This window comes from Acomys minous (genome assembly GCF_964271855.1).
Source record: "Acomys minous genome assembly, chromosome: 15".
NCBI classification, from domain to species: Eukaryota; Metazoa; Chordata; class Mammalia; order Rodentia; family Muridae; genus Acomys; species Acomys minous.
The window spans coordinates 74108619-74123654 of NC_140497.1; the positions used below are offsets into that span (position 1 = coordinate 74108619).

Sequence of the window (15036 nt, forward strand, 5' to 3'; positions counted from 1 at the left end):
TACTCTCATACAGACATACGTGCAGGCAAAACACCAATGCACACAAAGTAAATAAATGTAAAAAGAGACATTCCCTTTTCCTATGTATGTGTAGGTTTGTGTCAAGTCGGTGGCAAAGACTGCCCAGCACAATTATATAATAAACAGTGTGATGTAAGCTTTTTATTGGAGCATGTACAGGAAGGAGGCATTGTGGGGCAGGAGCTGTAAGCTGGGAGTATAGTCTGACTGTGGTGAAGACACTGCGAGAGGAAAAGAAGTCTGTCTGGGCTGCGAGGAACTGTGCTATCGTGAATCCCCCCGCCTACTGGGGGTAACAGGAGCAGGGGGACCCCCAGTCAGAGAAAAGCCAGTTTCTGTTGTGAGTGGAAATGGTGGGGCCGTGGTAGTTCTTCTGTTGATTGGTGGTCTCCTCTAATAAAACGAAAATTCAAGACAGAAATGCAGTTACACAAAATTGACACATTGCTGATATATAGAAATAAAAGTCACAATAGCTATTGTGTGTAATAATGTTTTTAAGTGATGTATAGATAGGGTGGGACTGATACACACACACACACACACACACACACATACATACATATTTATGTGTGTGAGTGCTCTATCTGCATGGACACCTACATGCCAGAAGAGGGCATCTAATCACATTATATAGATGCTCGTGAGCCACCATGTGGTTGCTGGGAAGTGAACTCAAGACCTCTTAACTGCTGAGCCATCTCTCCATCCCAGGAATGATTTGTTCCCTTCTTCGAATGTGTGTGGTAATGTAATCTAAATTTTTATCTCTTTATTTGTGTGCACGCATGCCGTGAGAAGAGGCCACTCGGTGTCCTCCCTCTCCGCTCTTCTCCTTTTCAGACAGGGATCTTTCCTGAACCCGAGGATTGTGTTTTCTTGGGTAGGCTGGAAGCTAGCAAGCCATCCTCCTGTCACCATATATAGCCGAGGCTACAGGTCTGTGGGCACACCCTGATTGTTATGTAGATGCTGGGGTCCAAAGTCTGGTCCCCATGGTTGTGGTCAGAAGAAGGCATCTGATCCCTGGAACTGGAGTTAGAGGGTGTTCATGAGCCACTCTGGGTGCTGGGAACTGAACTTGGATCCTCACTCAGGAAGGGCAGCAAACGTTCTTAGCCACTGAGCCAATCCTCCAGGTCACAAACAAGAACTTTTAAAAAACAGTTTTATAGAGATTTTAAAATTATAATTATGCGATTTTAAATAAGTGTTCCCCTTCTTTTAAAAAAAGTCTCCTCAGATATTTTGATAGATAGCATGATTGAAAACTGCCCTTAGCATCTTCAAAGACTGGCCCAGTAATTCTTTTCTTTTCTTAGGGACTGGGTATTTCAGTCCCTAAACGATGATTTAGGGTTTCATTAAAAAGAAGGTATAAATTGGGAGCATATCTGAAGCCATCAAACACTTTTATGCCCCACCTTTTATTTTATTTTCCCAAGTCGTCACCCACTCTGAGCATTATAATGGTGAAAAATCAAGAATAAAAACTTACACAGATTTTTAAGAATTCATACAACCTCTGGCATGGCTGCAAGGAAAGGAAAGAGAACAGTTACAGCTCAGTTGCTATTTTTCTTTGTTGTTGTTGTTGTTGGGTTTTGTTTTGTTTTTTGAGGCAGGGTTTCTCTGTGTAGCTTTGGCTGCCTTGGAACTCACTCTATAGACCAGGTTGGCCCTGAATTCAGGGCCTCCGCCTCCCAAGTGCTGGGATTAAAGGGGTACACTACATGCCTGGCTAAGTGTATTTTTCAGTGTTCGGAAGAAAGGACTTTTAAGAAAGCAATTACACAAATTGCTTCAGGGACATAGTATAGAAGAGAAGGGAGTTAGGAGTTAGCTGGGTAGTGATGCAAACAATTCTCCTAATATTAGCTCTAGTGACAAGTGGTAGGGGACCTGGGAACATAGCCCTGCATCCCTGCTCTCTGTGGGACTAAGGCCTTGGGTACTTCAAGACCGTCCTCCACCACCAAGGCTTACCCCATCCCCAACCTAGGTCACCTTGTCAAACTCACCTAGGGTTCCCGTTGTAGCCCGGGCTGACCTAGAACTTGCTATCTTCCTGTCTCCTGCTCCCGGAGTGCTGGAATTGTGGCCTTGTGGGCCTTGCTTATCTCTGCTCTTCTACTCAAACTATAAAAGAAGAAGCCATTTGGCAGCTGTCTCCAAGGAGAAGCCTAAGTTTGCCAAGATACTCTAAGCATCTTGAGGAATATTCAAAGCAACAGGAGAATGCCAAGAGGCCACAATCTATAGAGTAAAATCTGAGTCAAAGACAAGGCTAACAATAAATACAAAGTTACCTGTCAGCTTTTTTGACCAAAAGGGGGGGGGGGGGAAGAGCTTTACCAACTGACAGAAAGTCCTCTAAAGGGAACATATTGCAGATAACTGTCACAATAGCCGTGTCTAACAACACTGGAGTGTGAGACATGAATTGCTGTAGTGGAAGTCTGGGTGTCTTTAAAAACTCCATTATGTTATGTAAACGTGTTTTTGTTTTAATCCCAGGTGTGAGAGATGGGGCTGATGCAGACTGTCCACGGCAGCAAACTGTTTGCCTTGTGCGGCCTCTGAGAGAGGCTCTTTGCCAGCTGCAGATGGTTTATTTCTGAGAACTCTGGAGAGGGAAGAAATGCCCGAACCAGGAGAGAGGCAGGAGCTCTGAGAAGGAAGGCTGCTGCTGTTCCCTTCTGCAGCTCCTGGTCGCTGTTGAGGCAGTTTGATGAGAAGAAGTTGGAGAGATCCTGAAAGGAAGATCGGACTTGCCCCAGGAACCCAATGACCCTAACCAGCAGGAAGTAGTCTCAGAGAACCATGCTCCCTCTCCCCACTAACCTTTTCCTCCTCCATGGTATTGGGGTGTTGGAAGGGTTTGGGGTTGAGAGGGAAATAAAGAAGAGGCATAAGAAACACAATTAAAATAGTTTAAAAGGGGCAACAAATAGCTGAGAGGAGAACCCTATGGTAGAAAGTAAAAAGGCGAAAGAAAACATTTTATTACTTTCTGACTAATTAGTAACTTTGTTGTAGTAACTTAGTAACTTAGTTACTTATTAGTAACTGAATTAGAAACTAATTAGTAACTTAGCTAGTAACTTCTCTGTGTGTGAGACAGTGTGTGACTCTGTGTGTGTGTATGTGTGTGTGTGTGTGAGAGAAAGAGAGAAAGAGAGAGAGAGAGAGAGAGAGAGAGAGAGAGAGAGAGAGAAAGAGAGAGAGAGAACGAGTGTTTGTGTGACTGTGTGTGTGAGACAGTGTTTGTGTGTGTCTGTGTATGTGTCTGTGTGTGTGTACAGTGGGTGCACATTTGTGTGGAGGCAGCAGCACAATGTCAGTGGTCATTCCTCAAATATGCTATCTCCCTCATTTTGAGACAGACTCTCTCCTTGACTTGAAGTTCACTCTCTAAGCAGCAAGACTGACTCACACAGCAGCCCTAGGGACCCTCATGTCTCTGTTTACCCAGCACTAGGGTACCAAGTGTGTGATACCACACCAGTCCTTTATATATTTTTTTCTGGGGATTGAGCTCAGGCCCTCACAGGACAAACACTTTGTTGACTGAGCCATCACTCTGCAGCCCCTACTCATTTATTACTGACACATGATAATTATACTTGTTAATGGAGTGGAGTGTAACAGCTGGATACATACACACAATGTGTAATGATTAATATAACATTTCCATCGCCTTAAACTACTCTCTTCTTTAAGGCCCTTCAGTGCCTTGAGTTCCGTCACTAAATTTGTGAATAAATGGAATTTCACAGCTTCTGTTGTTATCTCCTTATTGGAGAGGGAGGTGAGGAAACAGGCTGTCTACTGAGAGGGGTTGGCTGCTCATCTAGAGGAGCTGCCCGGGCCTGAGCTGTGAACTCTGCAGCACTGAGGAGATCTGCCTGTGGGTTCTCAGAGTGTCCCTAGCTACCCCGCCCCAGCACTTGCCTGATTTACATCTATATAATATTTAATACAACATTTTTTTTAAATGCTGACTATTTTCTCCCTATATCATATCTTTCTAAAGAGGAAGGGAGGAAGTGGAGGGTAAGAGGATTACCTTCCAATTTGGATAGCAAAGGATAACCCTGCCAGGGAATCTTGATACCTGTGAAAATGGAGAAGCAGAAAGCATGGTGACAAGGACAGCCACAGCAGCGATCATCATAGTAAAGTACCGGGGAATGAGATTTGAATCCCTTGAGGCAAGATCCTGGTCTGTCTTTTGTTAGGAGAGCAATGTTGGCACTGGGCAAATTCAACCTTTCTCCTTTTTATATTCCAGAGACACCTGCTCACAGAGTGAGGGACTGGATCTTACATCTTAGTTTCAGTCACAGGTCTTCCTAAGACCACAGGGTCTTATCAAGAAGAATAAGAAACAATCCTCTCAAGATGGCCAGGCCTTTAACATCCTCTGCAAATGTGCTGGGCTGTACCCAGAGCTGCCCTGAGATGCATGCGGTCTGTAGGCCTCAGCCACTCTCTTCTTTTTTTTTTTCTTCTTTATCTTTCTTTTTTTTATTAATTTATTCATATTACATTTAAATTTTTAGTCCATCTTTTGTATCCTCCCATTCCTCCCTCCCTCCCGCTTCCCCCCTACTCCCCTTCTCTATGTCTGTGACTGAGGGGTATCTCTTCCCCCTGTATATACTCATAGGGTATCAAGTCTCTTCTTGGTAGCCTGTTATCCTTCCTCCGAGTGCCACCAGGCCTCCCCATCAAGGGGACATGGTCAGAAATGGGGCCCCAGAGTTTGTATGAAAGCATGGGAGAATGGGGAAATAGAAGGATCCAAAGGGTCCTGGAAACCTACAAGAAGAACATTATGACAGGCAGATCTGGGTCCTGGGTCCTGGGTCCTTCCTGCTAAACTATGGCACCAGCCAAAGAAAATTTAGGCAGTAAACTTCAAACCCCTACCCAGACCTAGCCGATGGACAAGACATTCTCCACAGTTGAGTGGTGAGTGAGGTCTGACTTTCATACAAACTCTGGGGCCACTCTCTATCTGCAGTAACAACCTGGGCTGAACGGTCTTGACTGGCCTGCCTCAGGCTGTCTCCACAGCAGCTCAGTCTCTAAGTGTGCCTCTTCCTTCACCGATGGTCCTCAGCCCAGCGGCCAGTGAAAGAGTCACCCAGGAGCTTGTGAACCTGCTGACACTTGACACAAACCTCAGACCAGTCAAGCCAGATTTGGGGGAGTGGCATCCACATGCCAGGACTTTTTGAAGTTTCCCAAAGGCGTCTGAAGGGCAGCCAAGATTTTGAACCACCACTGAGCTCTGAGGCCAGGAGAGCTACCCTTTTCCACGGGCTACATCTCTTGTGTTTCTGACAAGGGCTTCCAAAGTAGATTGAAAGAAACTCCCAAAATGGAGGTGCAGGGCTGGAGAGATGTCTCAGAGGTTAAGAGCACTGGCTGTTCTTCCAAAGGTCCTGAGTTCAACTCTCAGCAACTACACAGTGCCTCATAACCATCTATCATGAGATCTGGTGCCCTCTTCTGGCCTGCTGGCTCACATGCAGGCAGAATACCAAATAAATAACTCTTAAAAAAAAAAAAAGAGGTGTGGCAGTGCCCTCAGGGTGATCCATTGTCCCTTTTTCAGGACTGAGCATTACTAAAAGTTCAGAGCATATACACTAAAGCTCGTTGGCAGACAGACATTAAGAGGTTACTTACTGGTACACAGTGAGCTGTGAGCACAAGGCAAGCCATCAGAATTGCCACTTTCATTTTTCGACTCTTTATCTACAAGTAAAGCAAATGTGTTTCTGTTGTTAGTTGAGCTTAAGTCACACTGTGTAGCTCGGGCTAGCTAGAAGTCATGAGCCTCCCTCCTGCGTCTGCCTCCTGACCCCAGGTGTGTGTGCCCAACTCAAGAGTATTGTTTAACTCATGAAATGTAGGGCTGCAGAGACGCCTCAGAGGTTAAGAACACTGGCTGTTCTTCCAAAGGTCCTGAGTTCAATTCCCAGCAAAGATGGAAAGACGGTTCTGTGGTTAAGAGCATCTCTTGCCAAGGACCCAGGTTCGATTCCCAACGCAGAGACAGATAGATCTCTGAGTTCGAGGCCAGCCCGATCTATGCAGTGAGTTCCAGGACAGCCAGGGCTACACAGAGAAACCCTGTTTTGAAGAACCAAAATGAATGAATATAAAAGGAAAGAGGTGTTGAGGCTTTTCCCGTGTATAGAGCACAATGCCAGGTCAGGAGTGTGCAGAAGATCATGCTATTGGGAACCACAGAATATAAAGGGAAAAGATTTGGACATTCTCCAGGATTTACACACTTGAAAACATAGATCTGAGCCGGACGGCTGAGGCGCACGCCTTTAATCCCAGCATTCAGGAGGCAGAGGCAGGTGGATCCACCTGAGTTCGAAGCCAGCCTGATCTACAAAGCAAGTTCAAGACAGCCAAGGCTACACAGAGAGACCCTGTCTCATTAAACAAACAAACAAACAAAAAACTGTAACCCATCTCCAGAGAATCTAATGCTCTCTTTGGCTTCATCAGGCAGCAGGCATGCATGTGACACAAAGAATGCATGCAGGAAAACACCCAAACACATAGATAATTTAAAAAATAAAATAAGCTGGGTAAAGGTGGCACATGCCTTTGATCTCAGAGCTCAGGAAGCCAAAAGCAAACAAACAAACTAAAAAAACATAGCTCTGACTCAAATGCCTTAAGACTAATCTATGTTCCTGTGCTGGGGAGATGTCTCAAGCCTATAGGCCTGACTTCAGTCCACAGAACCCATTCAGCAGAAGGGGACAACCAACTCCTCCATGTTGTCCTCCGACCTCCATACGTGCAGCGTGGCACAGGCACGTGCACACACACACAATAAGTACATGTAAGGAGAAAAGAGTAGTGTATATTTCTAGGTCAGGTCCTGCATCTTTCAAGTGCACTGTAAACATTTAATGTTTGTCAGGAGTATTTGCCCCAGTGAATTTAGAAGAACACTACCAACCACTTCCGTTAGTCTTGAAATCACAGATTTGTAATTTTTGTTAACTTCATTCAGCTTTTACAATGACCTTGGTATGAAGGCATTGTTAGATAATGCCCACGCGGGGAGGGATTTGACCTTTCTGCCCCTCTATGTGATGACGTTGACTCTTGGTCTCATAAATTAGTAAATTCATGAAAAAAAAATGGGGTCAAAGTTTTCTGTTTCCTACTGTATTATGACACATATTGTCCCGATGTTTTAATTTTTATGCAAATTTAAAATGCCAGTGCCTGGTCTCCTTATAACTTGGCATGCCACGTTTGGTGGATGTCCCTGGGAGGGCTGCCCTTTTCGGGAGGGAAAAGAGGAGGGGTGGACCTGGGGGAGGGAGGGGGAGGAGAGGGCTGGGAAGAGAGGAAGGAGGGAAAAAACAGTGGCTGGGACACAATACATGAGAGAAGGATAAAGAAAAAAAGAAAAGAAAAAGCCAAAGTAGAGGCTGATGATATGGTTCAGGGGCTACGAGCCTCTGACCCAGGCTCAGCTCTCAGGACCCACATAATGGTTCACAACAATCTATAAATCCAGTTCCGGGGGTCTGGTACCCTCTTCCGCTCCCGCTGGACATCAGGCATGCAATGTAGTACACAGATGTACATGAAAACAGATCACTCTCGCATAAGTACTAAAAATCAATACATCTTTTTTTCCAAACCTCCATGTTGTCTATAGCGTTTTTTGTGACCACTCTACAATTTGTTTTTAGTCATTAATTGCTTGAAAATTCTACTATAGCCTAGAGTAATTATCAGAGTAGCATATTAAAATACATAGCAAAATAAGTAAAAATTTTAAACTGTACATAAATACATGAGAACATATAGGACAATATTTAAAGAACCAAATAAAATGCTAAGACTGCTAAAATGACCTAAATTTTACTGGATGAATTCTTAAATTTCAAGCCATTTGTTGTAAAAGACAAAGTTATTTATGATTGGAAAAAAACAAAAAACAAAAAACTGTTACCAGTATGGCCGGGAAGGACGTGTAGAGTCTGATAATCCTGAGTCCTTTGATGCCTCGTTTTCAGGCACTCTGGATATGAACAGGTACTTATATGTGATTAAAACCAGTGCTGATGACCCTTATTTACATATGATGAGATGGCTTCCTCACTTTGTTCTTTAAGGAGTTAAGACGCGGCTTCCTGTTTGCTTAACACAATTTTGTGGCTATTCGTGACACATGAAATAATTGTTTTGGTACACCAGGGTTTTGCCAAAGAATGACAAGAATTGCAACAACTAGAAAAATTATTCTAATGCTTGAGAAGTTTAGGTAGGGGTTATACCTTGAGAATTTCAACCAAAAAATTATAAAATGAATATCCTGAAATGTGTACAGACTGCATGGGCAGGGGGACCTGCCCTGGATCTCACTAGGAGGGAGACAGAAGGTTGGCATTAGACACATGACATACACATTGCACAAAGGCTCCTCGGCCCAGTACGATCTCATCGTGGCCATGTGGCCTCCAGGTATTGGTGGCGCCTCATCCCTACAAAGATCTGCAGAGCTCTCCCAAGTCTAGGCCTCAGCTGTACAAGCTGCCAGGTCCTAGGACAAGTTGGGTGACTCTACAAAAGGCAAATGTTACTTCTCTATTCCAGTTGAGACGACATCGGTAATTAATAAAAACCAAACTGTCAGAGTGTGAACCATCTTAATAAATATGTCGGACGAGAGCTGGACATGGTGGCACATGCCTTTAATCCCAGCACTTGGGAGGCAGAGGCAGGCGGATCGCTGTGAGTTCGAGGCCAGCCTGGTCTACAAAGCTAGTCCAGGACAGCCAGGGCTACACAGAGAAACCCTGTCTCCAAAAACCAAAAAAAAAAAAAAAAAAAAAAAAGAAAAGAAAAGAAAAAGAAAAGATTTCTTTTTGCATGCATTTATGTATGTGTACTACATGTCTGCTGTGCCCCCAAAGGTCAAGATAGAGCACCACTCATTAGAGCTAGAGTTACAGATGTTTGTGAGCCACCAAGTGGAAGCTGGGAATTGAACCTGGGTCCTCTGTAACAGCAACAACCTTCTGTCTCATGTGCATGCCACTGAACATGTGTAGAGAGGTCAGAGGTCAGCCTATGGGACTCGCTCTCTCCTTCCATGATGCGGGTTCTGGGACTTGAACTCAGGTCGTCAGGCTTGGTGGTAAGCCCTCTGCCTGCTGAGCCATCTCAGAGGCCTATTTTGTTTTGTTTTAGAGACAGGGTTTCTTATCAGGCTGTCCTCAAACTCATTATGTAGCTTTGACTTTCTGATCCTGCTGCCCCCACCTCCTGAGACTGGATGGCAGGTATACACCAACACACCCAGTTTATGTGGAATTGGGGACAAAGTCTGGCATTTTTGTACATACAAGGCAGAGGGTCAACTGAGCTATGTCTCCATACCTTTACTGAATTTTATTACAAAACAGACAGCTTTAGAGTAAAGATCTAGAATATTCTGTTGCTCATGTTCCACAGAGGACTCTGGATCCCAAAAATATGCCCCCTTTATCCAGTTCTGATGGTGGAGGTTCGTTACTGGCAGCCAAGGCCTGCTAACCAGAAAATGACCTTTGAGGCAGCACCAGCAGTTTCGCCAAGGCTCTTGCTAGAAATACTAATGAATGTGTTAAAATGTCTTTAGGCCCATAAAATAGATGTAACAAAAAGTCTATAACTTTCAAGTTTGCTCTATAGTCATATTAAATGTACTCACTTTTTATTTATTTATTTATTTAATTTATTTATTTTTTGTGCCACCTTATCAACCCATCTTGGGAACTTTTCATTTCCAAAACTGAAACTCTGACCCCCTACACAGACCTGGAAACAAGTCCTCCGGGTGAGTCACAGGTAAGTTCCAGGCTAGGGGACTTCTGAGCGGGATTAATGCACCCATGGCTCACTGCATCGCTTAGCTTACCCAATGACTTCATGCCCTAACTCATCCAAGCCTCCCACGGCCTGAGGAAGTGGCTTATATCACAAATTCCAGGATGCAGTCAAGGGAACGGCCAGGCGTCTCGCTCAGGTTGCACAGTTGAGAAGGGACTATTTGAACTGTCATCTGGGTAAAGACTTCTCACCCCGGTGTCTTGCATTTGAGGATGTGCCTTGAAGGAGAGTGACCCGGATGAGAGAGCTATTCTCTGTAGCTTCCCACGGCTTGTGTATCTGGTAAAGAAAATTGCCGAGGGCTAGAGAGATGGTTCAGAGGTTAAGGGCACTGGCTGCTCTTCCAGAGGTCCTGAGTTCAATTCCCAGCAACCACATAGTGGCTCACAACCATCTATAATGTGATCTGGTGCCCTCTTCTGGCCTGCAGGTGTACGGGCAGGCAGAGCACTGTATACATAATAATAAATAAATCTTTTTAAAAAAAGAAAAAGAAAAAAGAAACTTGGCGAATCTGCCTCTGTGTTCACAGTGTTTGTCTCTCTAGTAACTCTATTCTCTTGCACAAGGCTTTTGTGTAGTCCAGCTCAGCACATTTCTCATTCCGAGCACCCTGGAGCTGACAGGGTGACCAAACAGGAAGCTGAAGCTGCAGGGTCCCCCGCAAGGTATGGTGATATGACCAGGCTCCCTGCTGCCTCCCAGGGTCAAGATCTCAGCATGACTCAAGTGTGCAGATTCCAAAAGGCCTGGCCTGGAGTGTGACTCAGGAGTCCTGGGCTACCTTCAATGCAAGGGAAGCTAAGAGCGTTACAAAACCCATAGCCTTGCGCGACCAGAAGGGATACATCCCGCAGAAGGTGCAGAAACACACTGGAAAATCCCCACCAGTGACATCTGAAATGAGCTGACACTTGAGTCAGCAACTGGCTGGTCAGCCATGACCGGATGGATACAAAGACGCACAACTGGCCAGAGCCTGCCCTGAGGACACATCTAGCCACTGAAAAGCTGCTTAATAATGCAATAAAGTAAGTGTGTGTGTGTGTGTGTGTGTGTGTGTGTGTGTGTGTCTGTGTGTATGTCTTTGTGTGTGTATGTCTGTGTGTGTGTATGTCTCTGTGTGTGTATGTGTGTGTGTATCTCTGTGTGTATGTCTTTGTGTGTGTATGTGTGTATCTCTGTGTGTGTGTATGTCTCTGTGTGTGTATCTGTGTGTGTGTGTGTGTGTGTATGTGTGTGTGTGTGTGTGTGTGTTTCTCATGCCTGAATCCCAATACATGGAAGGTAAAGGTAGGGGGAGTCTAGGATCAGCTTAGTCTATACATATAAGATCATGTCTGAAAAGAAAAAGAACAGATTTAACCAAGCCTGGTCTTAATGATTGCCTCAGAAGTACATTGACCAAGAAGCAATTAGACAAGCCCTGGTGCTTGTAAATGTCTTGTGTGATTGAGAACCACTGAATCAGACAAAGTGGGGCAAATGTAATCATCTTTAAAAACTTTTTAAAATAAATAATGTAGGGCATATATGTGCATGTGGGGTGGGGTATGCACGTGTGTATGTGTGTGTGTGTGTGTCTCTATGTGTGTATGTGTGTATGAGTACAGATGCCCTTGAAGTCTAGAATTGGGTATTGGACCCCCTAGATCTGTTACTGGTGGTTGTGATCTGCCCAATGTGAGTACTAAGATCCTAACCCGGGCGCTCTGCAAGAGCAGTGCAAGCTCTTAACTGCTCGGCCATCTCTCCAGCCCCAATTTTTTTTAGACCACATCTTGTTGACAAGGCTGGCCTTTGGCTCATGGCCTCAGATGATTCCTCTTGCCTCGGCCACCTCCACAGAAGCTGTGATGATATGTGTGTGTGTGCCACCACCTCTTGCTCTTGTTCTGTTTGCAGAGTCTGACCCATCACCCATCACAGAAGCCCTCCATCACTAACTACAGAGTACAGACAACCACAGACACCTGGGCAGCTCTTCCTGGGCTTCCAGACACTTCTGATTGTGTTTCTTTTATTTGCCCGTTAAAAAGGTAAACTGAGGCAGGGTATGCTTTCTTTTTTTTTTTTTTTTTTTTTTTTTTTTACAGAAAACAGGAACTCGTGAATTGAGCAGTTCCAAATCAGGAGGGTTCAAGGACCCTCCTGAATAAAGAATAGGTTTTTATAGAAAAATATTTGGGTTACAATGGTCAGTGAATTAGCTTAGTGGGTAAGGGCACCTACTGCCAAGTCTGAGGTCATGAGTTCAATTCCAGGGACCCACCTGGTGGAAGGGGGGAATTAACTCCTGCAAGCTGTCCTCTGATCTCCACCTGTGTTTAAGGTATGATATATACACCCCACATAAATAAATAAATATTTGGTAATAAGGATGCTTTTTTTTTTTTTTTTTTTTTTTTTTTGCCTATCCCCATGAATGTCTCTAGTTAGCATGCTTGCCTTCCTTGGCTGATTCTGATTGGCTAAAGCTCTGATTTTCTTTACAATAGACAGATGCAAAATAGAAGGAGAGTTGTTTTGCTTATGTTTGCAAAGCTAAAGGTTAAGGGCACTCACGGTCCTAGCCAGAGCTCTGCTCAGGGATCCTTTCCTGGTCTTTGTTTGCATATTAATTTACTTTAACAAGCCATGTGACTTCCCTGGAAAATATCATATGATACTCTCTTTCTAGATGAGGAAACTGATGCTAAATGAAATTAGGCAAGTTTTCTGTTGAAACCCAACCAAACTGAACAACAATATAAAAGAACTCTGTTCAACTTTTGTCCACACAGAAGTTTAGTGACTATGCTGGATCTCACATGGTTGCAGCTATGCCCTGAGGATGTCTGACCATGTCTGATTTAGCAAATCTGCTATATTTTTCTCTCATCCTACACTGAAGTCTAATTTTCATATATTTTTGTTTTGTTTTTGCTTTTCGAGACAGGGTTTCTATGTGTAGCCTTGGCTGTTCTGGACTCACTTGTAGATCAGGCTGGTCTCGAACTCACAAAGATCCACCTGCCTCTGCCTCCCAAGTGCTGGGATTAAAGGCGTGCGCCACCACACTCAGCTCAAATTAAGGTCTGTATATGATTGTTATATTCTGTAACAATTTGAGACAGGGTGTTATTATGTAGACCATGCTGGTCTCCAACTCACAGAAGTCCACCTACCTCTGTGTTTCCAGTGCCAGAACTAAAGACCTACTGCACTACAGCTCATAAACTGTAGAAATAATATAATCATTTTTTCTACTACCTGTTCTAGCTCCCAAGTAATGCCACAGAGGCCAATTAGACTCATTAATAAGCTTTAAAGGAAGTTCTTCACAGACAAGACAGTGCCACGTCCCCACTGCAGCCAGACCTTGGGGCCCAGAGATCAGAATCTGAATACACAGCGCACAGGACCATCCCCCTGTCATAAACATTTTTAAGTCTGTGGTTTTCTCCTTGTTCTTTCTATTCCCCTCCGTGTAGTTTATTTGCTGAAAAAGCCCACTCATTTGTCTAGGCATCCTCACAGTCTGCATGCCTTTAAGAGATTGTATTTGTTTTCAAATTTTCACCTCAATCTTTACTAGTCTGCCATTTATATAAAAAGTGAAAGTCCCACCCAGCCAAGCAAAACCACAGCCAACAGCAGACCACTCTTTTTAATGGCTGTGTTGCATTCGATAGAGTAGAGAAGGTAATTTTTTTTCCCTAGATGCCTCAGGTAAAACTAGACAGCATCTTGGGTGGGGGTGGAGGTTATGTAGCCTACTTCTGTCCGTTTTATTGAGTCACACACTCAGAAAGCCCTCTAAAGTTCTCCCTCATTCACAAGTAAAATAAAGCGAGGGAAATGAGACAGTTTTTCATTAAGCAACGAAAGAGACAGTAAATTACTAAAAGAACTCCATTCATTCACCTCTAACAAACCTTTGAAAGGACCCCTCTCAAAGCTGTGAGTCGTGGTAAAACTCACATCCTGGGGCTTGAGAGCTATTTGGAATACATATCAAACCACAGAACAGTCACAGTTTTGATGGGTGTGTCTTTGTTTGTTTGTTTGTTTATTTATTTGTTTTTTGAGACAGGGTTTCTTTGTGTAGCCCTGACTGTCTTGGACTCAGTTTGTAGATCAGGCTGGCCTTAAACTCACAGTGATCCGCCTGCCTCTGCCTCCCCATGTGCTGGGATTACAGGCATGTGCCACCACACCCCAGCCTGATGGGTGATTGTAAGTGTCGATTTGAATGGGTCATTCACGTGATGGGTTAAACTAGAGTCTTTCAGCACCTGGGAAGTGGAGACCAAAGGATTGGGAATTCAAGGCCATCTTCAACCATAGACTGAGTTCAAAGGCAGCCCTAGCTCAGGTTAAGAGGGTGTGTGTGTGTGTGTGTGGTGTATGCATGTGTATGGTATGCGTGAGTGTGGTGTGCATGTGTGTGTAGTTTGTATGCACATGTGATGTGTATGGTGTGTGTGTGTGTGTGTGTGTGTGTGTGGTTTGCATGTACATGTGGGATGTGTGTATTGTGTGTTTGTGGTGTATGCAAGTGGATGGTATATGTGTGTGTGGTGTGCATGCATGTGTGTGTGCATGCATGTATGGTTTGCAAGTATGTGTGTGGTGTATTGTAGCTGTCAAATTACCAATATGACCTAATAATGTTTATTATCAGGCCTCAAATTATTATTACGGCAGTATTTTCTAACGGGCTAGCAATCAATCAAGACACAGACACCTGTTATATTTTAAAATAGCCTTAGTTAACCTGGGGCAGGGCAGATATTAATCCCCTAAACTACTTCCCCTAGTGGGGCAGGTATGGGACACCTGTCCCAATCCCATGCCATCTGATTCTAATAATTTCTATCAAGCTACCTCCCATCCACAATCCCATATACTTGCTAATACCCTTCATCTGAGCCAAATCTCCATCCACGCCAGCCATGTGCTTCCCTTCCACCCAACCCATGATGGCACAACCTCCTTCTTCTCCCTTCTCCTCCGGTCTCCTTCCTCCCAAGATCCTCTTTGTCTCTCCTAGCCACGCCTATTCCATTTGTCCTGCCCAGGTGTGATGGCCTTTTATTG

At 44.3% G+C, this 15036-nt stretch overlaps 1 protein-coding gene across 1 annotated transcript; it reads right to left on the bottom strand.

Annotated features, from left to right (window-relative positions):
* Positions 1–238: 238 nt before the first annotated feature.
* LOC311584043 (endotoxic shock protective protein U9-ORF-like) lies at positions 239–8119 on the bottom strand. The gene is made up of 5 exons (XM_084758077.1): positions 8033–8119; positions 5722–5790; positions 4091–4138; positions 1520–1555; positions 239–414 (listed from the first exon to the last, which is right to left on the bottom strand). The coding sequence occupies exons 2-5, from the start codon at positions 5773–5775 to the stop codon at positions 286–288; spliced, it is 267 nt and encodes an 88-aa protein (XP_084614203.1). The 5' UTR covers positions 5776–5790; positions 8033–8119; the 3' UTR covers positions 239–285.
* Between the last annotated feature and the right edge of the window lie 6917 nt (positions 8120–15036).